Below are 9693 nucleotides of genomic sequence, written 5' to 3' on the forward strand. Positions count from 1 at the left end.
CCCCTCGCCCGCCCAGTCGCCCGGACCATGGCCTCCGAGGTGGCGCGGCACCTGGTGAGTCCGCCAGCCCTACGCCCTCGGCCAGGGACCCCCGCCCTCCCGGCTGGGCCCGCGATTCCCGCCCGCTCCCTCGGGCGGCGCCTCTCGGCTTCCCGTCTCCCCAGAGTGGAGTGTGAAGCGGGCGGTTTGCGTAACGGTCCCAAACGCGCGGGCGCGGGACTGGTGGCGGGCGCCCCACTGGACTCGGCCTCCCAGGCCTTCACAAGCCTCCCACCTTACCCAGCGTTGACATCTTTGGGATTATAGCCTTTTTTCCCTGCCTTGGAGCCCTTGTCCGTTAAAAGAACGGATGCGACTGATGTATTCTGTTTTCTGTCCCTCCTCTACACTGGTCTCATTTCAGAGTAAGCCATGGGAGGGCCACAGAGGTGTTCTCGGCCACACCAATCTGTTGCTTGCCCTTTTCACTCATTCTCTTGTGTCCCTGTTGCTTTCCCGACGCTACGCCGTGTGGAAGGACCACTTGTGTTTTTGAAAAATTTAACTTCTGATACTATTCATACCAGCGATCGTAATCCACGTAAACAAAAGCTCTTCTGGGACCTGAGACCAAAAAGTGAGACGTGCTGGTAGCAGTCTCTAGAAATTAAGCTGGTAGGAACCTGGGAGGGTAGATGGGTCCACAATCACACAGCCAGTTTCTCTGACAGAGCCTGGAGGAGGGTCTTTCTCCTGATTCAGCCAGGTCTCTTTCTTCTCTGTCTCATTTTTAGAGAAATCTCGGCTTTCCTCTCTGACCTGCCTTGTTACATTTGCTGTGTTTGTGTACACGTCTTTGTTTCAGAGTGAAGTTTAATCTTCAGAATTAAACATGGGATTTCTTGTCTGTTGCTGTGCTTATTTTGCAGTAATGTTACCTTTAATTAAACTTTTTATTTTGAGTTAACTAAATTCGTGTGCAATTGTGATAAAGAAACAGAATTCCCCAGTAACTTTGCCCAATTTTCATTAATAGTTGTTGTTCAGTCGCTAAGTCGTGTCCAATTCTTTGTGACTCCATGGACTGCAGCGCGCCAGGCTTCCCTGTCCTTCACCATCTTCTGGAGTTTGCTCAAATTCATGTCCATTGAATTTGATGCTATCTTACCATCTCATCCTCTGCTGCCCACTTCGTTTGCCTCTAGTCTTTCCCAGCATCAGGGTCTTTTCCAATGAGTCCGCACTCTTCTTTAATAGTAAAATGTTACAAAATCATAGGAAAGGCCACTACCAGCACATGGACACTGGTTCTGTGGAGACAGAACTTGCCCCCACCACAGGACCCTTCCCGTGCCCTTTTGTAGCCACACCCACTTCATTTCCACTCCACCTCCTCTTTAACCCCTAACTACTATAATTTGTTATTTCTGTAGTTTTTCAAGTCTGTTACATAATGAAATCACCTAGAATATAACCTTTTGGGATTGGATGTTTTTCCTTCAGTAGCATTCTCTGAAGGTTCATTCAGGTTGTTCCAAGTATTTGTTTGCTCCTTTTTAATTGAGTAATATTACATGGTATGGATGTAACACACTTTGAAGGACACACCTGCCTTGTTTCCATTGTTGAGCTATTATAAATAAAGCTGCTATAAACTGTATGTTTATACATACAGTTATGTTAACTGTATGTTAACACGTAACATAAGGAAAATGTTGTCTTCAGTTCTCTGGAATTCACATGGCAGTTACTAGTTTCATTAAGAAACTGCCAAACTGTTTCCCAGTTTCTGCATTTTCCATTCCCACCACCAGTGTATGTGAGATTAGTTTCTCCACATCTCACCAGCATTTGGAGTTCCTGGTGTTTTTTTTTAAGACGTTCTGATAGGTATGTAATTATATATTGTGGTTTTAACTTGCATTTTTCTAATGGCTAGTGATGTTAAACATCTTTTCATGTGCTTGTTTGCCATCTGTATATTTTCTTCATTGAATTTCATTTTTTAATGCCCATTTTCTAACTGGATTTTCTTTTTTTACTGCTGATTTTAGACGTTTTTAAAATATGTATTCTAGATACCAATCCTTGATATGTGGTTTGCAAATGTTTTTTCTCTTTTTCATTCTCTTAATATTTTGCAAAGCAAACATATTTAGTTTTGATAAAATCCATTTTATCACCTTTTCCTCTTATGGACTGTACTTTTTTGTCAAGTCTAAGAATCCTTTGCCTAACTCAGAATACCAAAGGTTTTCTCTTATTTTTTTTCCTAAGAGTCTTGTAGTTCATTTTACATTTAAACCCATGACCCATTTTGTTAGTTTTTGTATAAGACTTAGGTCAAGGGTCATTTTTGACTAATGGATGCTCCAACATTCGTTGAAAATTCTATCATATTCTATGGAATTGCTTTTGCACTTTTGTCAGTAACTAGTTGAGCATGTTGTGCGGATCTTTTTCTGGGGTCTCTGTTAACATGCAGTCTTGATTCCTATAACTATATAAATAAATCTTGAAATAAAGTAGACTAATTACTCTCACTTTATTCTTAAATTTCAAAAATTTTTGGCTATTCTAGTTTCCATATCTTTCATTATAAATTTTAGAATAGTCTTGTCTATGTACAAAGAATTTTTCTGGGATTTTGATAGATATTACATTAAGTCTCAATTTAAAGAAAATTGTTATTTCTACCTATGTTGAGTCTTCCAGCTAATGAACATGATGTTTCTGTTCATTTCTTTATATTTTCTCAGATTTCCTTTATCAGATTTATATAGTTTTCAGTACACAAGTCCTGCATTTGTTTTGTTAGATTTACATTTCTTTCATTTTTTATCAGTTACAAATGATACCATATTTTTATTTTCATTGTCCTCATATCATTTTAACACAGAAATACAATTGAGATGTGTATGTTTCTCTTGAGTCCTTTGACCTTGCTGAATTAATTTATTCTAGGAGTAAATTCCTTGGAGTAAATTCTTGTGTGCATAAAAATTATGTCATCTCAACACAGAGACAGTTTTCTTTCTTTCTTTCCAATCTGTATACCTTTTCTCTTCTGCCATATTTGAATAAGCGTGGTGACAGCAGACATTCTTGCCTTACTGTGATGTTGGCGGGAAAGAATTTAGTCCATCATCAGAGCAGCAGGCTGCTGCTGTTCTTTTGTAGATACTCTTTATCAAGTTCAAGAGGGATATTTGTCTGCAGGTTTTTTTGTACTGTCTTTGGTTTTATGTCAGAGTAATATTAGTTTCAGAAAAGAAACTGGGAAGTGTCCCCATCTCTTCTGTTTTCTGGAAGAGACTATGTAAAATTGGTATTCTTTTTTAAATGTTTGGTAGGATTCTTCTGTGAAACCATCTGGGCCTGGAGATGACTTTTTGGAGAGTTTTAAACTTACAGATTTAAATTCCTTAATAGTTACCTGTGTGTTCATGTTATTTCACACTGGGTGAGTTGTGATGGTATGTGGTTTTGCAATCCATTCCTTCCAGATTGTCAAATTTATGTGTATAGACATGTTCATAATATTCTCTTAATCTCCTTTTGCTTTCTTTAGGGTCTATAGTGATAATCCCTGTTTCATTCCTGATACTGGTAAAATTTTCATCTTCTGCCTATCTTTTTTAGTCTTGCTAGAAGTCTGTTAACTTCACTGACCTTTTCAAAAAACTATTTCTGTTTCACCGTTTTTTTTCTGTTATTTTTCTATTTGCAAAAAACTGATCTTTTTATTTCCTTTGCTTGCTTTTGGTTTAGTTTGCTCTTCTTTTTCTAAGTTCTTGAGAGACCTTAGATCACTGACTTGAGACTTTTCCTCCTTTCTAATATACACATAAGGTATTAATGAATTTCCCTTTCAGCAGGGCTTTAGCTGGGTCCCACAGATTTTGGTATGTTTTATTTTCATTTTCATTCCACCTTTATTTTTTAAAAGAGTTCTGTTTTAAAACTCACTTGAAACTCTTCAGGTTTTCAGACTTTTTTTTTTTTTTTCATAGATGAGAACGTTAAGACTCAAAGATATATTGTACAACACAGGGAATATAGCCAATATTTTGTAATAACTGTAAATGGAAAGTAACTTTTTAAAACTGCATTAAGATTCAGGGAGGTTTAGTGGATACTCAAGGGGTCACAGCTAATGATGATGAGATATGCTTTGGCCAGATTGTGTCTGGCATGATCTCCAGCATGTCCTCTATTAGTCAGTTCAGTCGCACAGTCCTGTTCGACTCTTTGTGACCCCATGGACTGCAGCACGGCAGGCTTTCCTGTCCATCACCAACTCCCAGACCTTGCTCAAACTCATGTCCATAAAGTCAATGATGCCATCCAGCTATCTTATCCTCTGTTGTCCCCTTTTCCTCCCAACTTCAGTCTTTCCCAGCATCAGGGTCTTTTCCAACGAGTCAGTTCTTCTCATCAGGTAACCAAAGTACTGGAGTCTCAGCTTCAGCATCAGTCCTTCCAATGAACATTCAGGATTGATTTCCTTTAGGATGGACTGGTTGGTTCTCCTTGCAGTCCAAGGGACTCTCAAGAGTCTTTTCCAATACCACAGTTCAAAAGCATCTATGCTTCGGTGCTCGGCTTTCTTTATAGTTCAACGCTTACATCCATACAGGACTACTGGAAAAACCATAGCTTTGACTGGACAGACCTTTGTCGGCAAAGTAATATCTCTGCTTTTTAATATGCTGTCTAGGTTGGTCATAGCTTTTCTTCCAAGGAGCAAGTGTCTTTAAATTTCATGGCTGCAGTCACCATCTGCAGTGATTTTGGAGCCCCCCAAAATAAAATCTCTCACTGTTTCCGTTGTTTCCCCATCTATTTCCCATGAAGTGATGGGACCAGATGCCATGATCTTAGTTTTTTGAATGTTGAGTTTTAAGCCAGCTTTTTCACTCTTCTCTTTCACTTTCATCAAGAGCCTCTTTAGTTCTTTGCTTTCTGCCGTAAGGGTGGTGTCATCTGCATATCTGAGGTTATTGACATTTCTCCCGGAAATCTTGATTCCAGCTTGTGCTTCATCCAGCCCTGCATTTCGCATGATGTACTCTGCATGTAAGTTAAATAAGCAGGGTGACAATATACAGCCTTGACATATTCCTTTCCCTATCTGGAAACAGTCCATTGTTCCATGTGCTGTTCTGTTGCTTCTTGACCTGCATACAGATTTCTCAGGAGGCAGGTCAGGTGGTCTGGTATTCCCATCTCTTGAATTTTCCACAGTTTGTTGTGATCCACACAGTCAAAGCCTTTGGCATCATAGTCAGTAAAGCAGAAGTAGATGTTTCTCTGGAAATCTCTTGCTTTTTTGATGATCTAACGGATGTTGGGAACTTGATCTCTGGTTCCTCTGCCTTTTCTAAATCCAGCTTGAACATCTGGAAGTTCAAGGTTCACGTATTGTTGAAGCCTGGCTTGGAGAATTTTGAGCATTACTTTACTAACATGTAAGATGAGTGCAACTGTGTGGTAGTTTGAACATTCTTTGGCATTGCCTTTCTTAGGGACTGGAATGAAAACTGACCTTTTCCAGTCCTGTGGCCACTGCTGAGTTTTCCAAATTTGCTGGCATATTGAGTGCAGCACTTTCACAGCATCATCTTTTAGGATTTGAAATAGCTCAACTAGAATTCCATCACCTCCACTAGCTTTGTTTGCAGTGATGCTTTTTAAGGCCCACTTGACTTCCCAGACTTCACATTTCAGGATGTCTGGCTCTAGGTCAGTGATCACACCATCGTGGTTATCTTGGTCATGAAGATCTTTTTTATATAGGTCTTCTGTGTATTCTTGTAATATCTTCTGCTTCTGTTAGGTCTACACCATTTCTGTCCTTTATTGTGCCCATCTTTGCATGAAATGTTTCCTTGGTATCTCTGATTTTCTTGAAGAGATCTCTAATCTCTCCCATTCTGTTGTTTTTCTCTATTTCATTGCATTGATCACTGAAGAAGGCTTTCTTATCTCTCCTTGCTATTCTTTGGAACTCTGCATTCTCCTTTTCTCCTTTGCCTTTAGCGTCTCCTTTTCTCAGCTATTTATAAGGCCTTCTCAGACAACCATTTTGCCTTTTTGCATTTCTTTTTCTTGGGGATGGTCTTGATCCCTGTCTCCTGTACAATGTCATGAAGCTCCGTCCATAGTTCTCCAGGCACTCTATCAGATCTAATCCCTTGAATGTATTTGTCACTTCCACTGTATAATCCTAAGGGTTTTGATTTAGGTCTTGCCTGAATGGTCTAGTGGTTTTCCCTACTTTCTTCAATTGAAGTCTGAATTTTGCAGTATTAGTAATTGCTTACGTTTTATGATTCAGGAGAGCTTGACTGTATAGTTATGTACTGCTGATTGTGATAGTGGATCTTGTAATGACACTATCTTTTCCTGTTTCCAGAGAAACACACTCATAATTTTCTGCATCTTCAGACTGCCCTTTTAAATGATATCCAGATCTTTCCATTTCTTGCCTGTTTCATTTCCTGTTTCAGATGCAATACTTCTGAATTCTTGTTTTTTTCAGTTATCATTCAGTGATGACATTTTTTATATCTCAGAAGTTTCCCGCATTTGTTTTACTTTCTCTCTTGAAGTTGTGACTTTTAATTCTCTTTTATGTCCTGGAGTTAATTACTACCTCAGTACCTTGTGTTTCTGATCTGGAGTGACATCCCTTCACTGGCCCAGGTCCTATAGTCATAATGAGACCAAGTTTCCGTCCCATCTCCTCTGAAGCTTTTAACCCATGGCATTCTGTCATTCCGCTTGTTTGCCACTAGTCATGTCTTCCTTGCAATACCTAACTTATGTTCTGTATTGTTACTTTTTCCATTAAATTTTAGTGAGTTGCATTGCCCCTTACCCCTTCAGTTAAATGATCTTTCCCTGGTGGCTCAGAGGTTAAAGCGTCTGCTTGCAATGCAGGAGACCTGGGTTCGATCCCTGGGTTGGGAAGATCCCCTGCAGAAGGAAATGGCAACCCACTCCAGTGTTCTTGCCTGGAGAATCCCAGGGATGGAGGGGCCTGGTGGGCTACAGTTCACTGGGTCGCAAAGAGTCTGACACGATTGAGCGACTTTACTTACTTAGGAAACACAGCTTGTAATATTCTTTGTATCCTCCATAACCATGATCATTTTTGAGTCATTTTATTCTTGTTGATTGTTATACATATTAGTTATAAATTCTTACAGGCAGAGCTGTTAGTCTACATTTATGTTTTAACAAGGCTCCTCCTTCTTCCAAGCCTTTGAGCTTTTCCCAGGCTGACTTTGCTCCTGACATTGTTCCAAACTGTTAACTGTTTTATTTACCTATTTATTTTGGTGTGTGGGAAAGGAGGAAGAAGGTGTTTTAAATTTTCATATTTTACTGCAGAATATATTTCTTCTTCTCAAGAATACTTACTGGCCTTTTATTTTTAACCATACTAAATTCAATTTTCTCTGCTGAAGATTTTGAGTATTCTTAATATAAAATACCTGATTCTCAAAGCTTTTCACTGAGAACTTTAATTTTTACACTTTCTTTTGATCATATCTGGGAGGAAGTTTTATTTAGATGATGCTTTAAAATTTTAACACCCTTTATGTTTTGAAGATCACAGAAAATAAGAAGCTCATAGGCTCAAACATAACCACGAGATTGAAAGCTATGATTTTAAATACCTTTAAGACCAATTATGATTTAGCATCCTTACAATTTTTATTACTTTTAGTAAATAAGCATATTTTGCTTGAGCATTTTTCCTGTTTTTGAATTTTTTTATTTGGCAATTCCATTTATTTGAAATTAACTACTTTGTCTAAACAAGGCTGGTGATTTCTTCACTGAGGATTTAGCTGAAGCAGTTTAGATACAATAGAACCCAACGTTCATTACATTATGTGATTCCTTCTAGAACTTGTCATTGTAAAAGTGAACATGTGCCTACATGTTAAAGTTGTCCAAAATTGCTTTAAGTGGCCTCTTTTTCCTTGTTTATTGTTTTGGTTAAATGGTGTCACCTAGGCTCCAGTACTCTTGGCTGGCAAATCCCATGGACGGAGGAGCCTGGTGGGCTGCAGTCCATGGGGTCACACAGAGTCGGACACGACTGAAGCGACTTAGCAGCAGCAGCAGCAGCAGCAGCAGCAGGCTCCCCCTTGGCTTTCTGCAGACCTTTCCTGTCAGAGACAAATGAAGACGTGTGGCTATAGGGTTTTACCAGCTTAGAGAAGCTCTGAGAAGTCCTGGGCTCTCTTGATCAGTGCCAGGTATCTTCCCAGGTACAGAATACTTTCAGACCATGTGTTTGGAACATCTATTTTGAGAAACATTGTGACCATATTCTCTCAAGAGCCATGAGTGAGGCTATATTAGGAATTCTAGAATTTTCAGATTTCAGTCTGCTTTTTATGACACTAGAAAAATTTAGATTATGGAATAAATTGTTGGGGAAATTTTTTAAGATGAACCAGGTAGTGAGACTAAAAAAGGAAGGCAGACTCAAACAGAGCATATGAGGGATTTTTGAAATGCAGCCTTTGGGAGAAATGAAGCAAAGGAAGATGAACCCAGGTGTCAAAATTTCACCCCAGTTTTGTGTCACAAGGGAAGATGCCTGGACAAAGTGGCAGCAGTGCCACATGGACATGGAGGGTTGAGGCCCTGGAACCTCTGTTAGGGGAGAGGGAAAAAGATACACCCTCTTGGCCGTGTTCCATTTTAGGGCCATCCTGAATCTTCTTCTGTTTGAACAATCCTCAATACTCTGAGGCCTGAGACAGCTGACAGATGGAAACGTAAGCATATGGCAGTTTAGTAGAGGTTGCATGGTAATCATTTAATTCACAAACCAGAAGTAGAAATCATATAGAAGGAATAGGTTTTTTTCTGGGATGTCAGACCTGAGTAATACAACTTAAGGGGGAATTAAAATTATGCCATATGTTGAAAAAATAAAATATGCCTCATGAGGAATCGGGGTTAAGGCTGGGGGAAAGTAGAAGAGGCAACTGCTGTTTGTGATGTAGGTGAGGCAGAGAGCCAGGAAGATGGGCTGGCCCTGCAGGTTTCCTGCCAGGTGGGATGGGTTCCCCAGCCCCTCAAGTTAGTTTTAGGCAGCTCTGTTGTTTCACAACTACAGGGCTCACCAGATATGAGGTGGGAGAGCTGTGGAACAACTTCTCTGGTCTCCTCTCATGCTGCTCTGAAAAGCCAGACCAAGGTCATCTTGCCTCTCTTTGGAGGCAGTGAAGGAGGCCTTTTGTTCTAATTAGCCAGTGTGATGTGTGTAGAAAGAGTTCATAAATAATGGAATGCTAGGTCAAGAACATGTTGATAGATACCATAAATGTTCTGTGAGTGGTCTGTTCTCCAGTTTTTTCATGGACAAAAATAAGTAGAACACAGTGATATTTTCACTTAGTCAAGTGTATACTTTTTAACTGGAATATTACTTTGAGTTATTAATAAACCAGGACTGCCTAGTTGTTATTCAGTCGCTCAGTTATGTGTGACTCTTTGTGACCCCATCCACGGACTGCAGCATGCCAGGCTTCCCTGTCCTTCACCATCTCCCGGAGCTTGCTCAAACTCATGTTCATTGAGTCAGTGATGCCATCCAGCCATCTCATCCTCTGTTGTCCCCTTCTCCTCCTGCTTTCATCTTTCCCAGCATCAGAGTCTTTTCAAATGAGTCAGTTCTTCTCA

The 9693-nt window shown here is 39.9% G+C and overlaps 1 protein-coding gene across 5 annotated transcripts in view; it reads left to right on the plus strand.

The window, feature by feature from the left end:
* The window catches only part of SEPT10 (septin 10), a 50231-nt gene continuing 40538 nt past the window's right edge, over nucleotides 1-9693 (plus strand). For 3 of the 5 annotated variants that reach the window (XM_010862976.1, XM_010862975.1, XM_010862979.1), the window contains exon 1: nucleotides 1-54. Coding sequence is in view for 2 of the 5 variants with exons in the window: in XM_010862978.1 (XP_010861280.1) it covers nucleotides 28-54 (27 nt within the window). In the remaining 3 variants the exon portion in view is untranslated. The remainder of the gene's footprint in view (nucleotides 55-9693) is intronic. The other 2 variants (XM_010862978.1, XM_010862980.1) reach the window with 1 other exon arrangement.

This window comes from Bison bison, unplaced genomic scaffold (genome assembly GCF_000754665.1).
Source record: "Bison bison bison isolate TAMUID 2011002044 unplaced genomic scaffold, Bison_UMD1.0 scf7180017864486, whole genome shotgun sequence".
NCBI classification, from domain to species: Eukaryota; Metazoa; Chordata; class Mammalia; order Artiodactyla; family Bovidae; genus Bison; species Bison bison.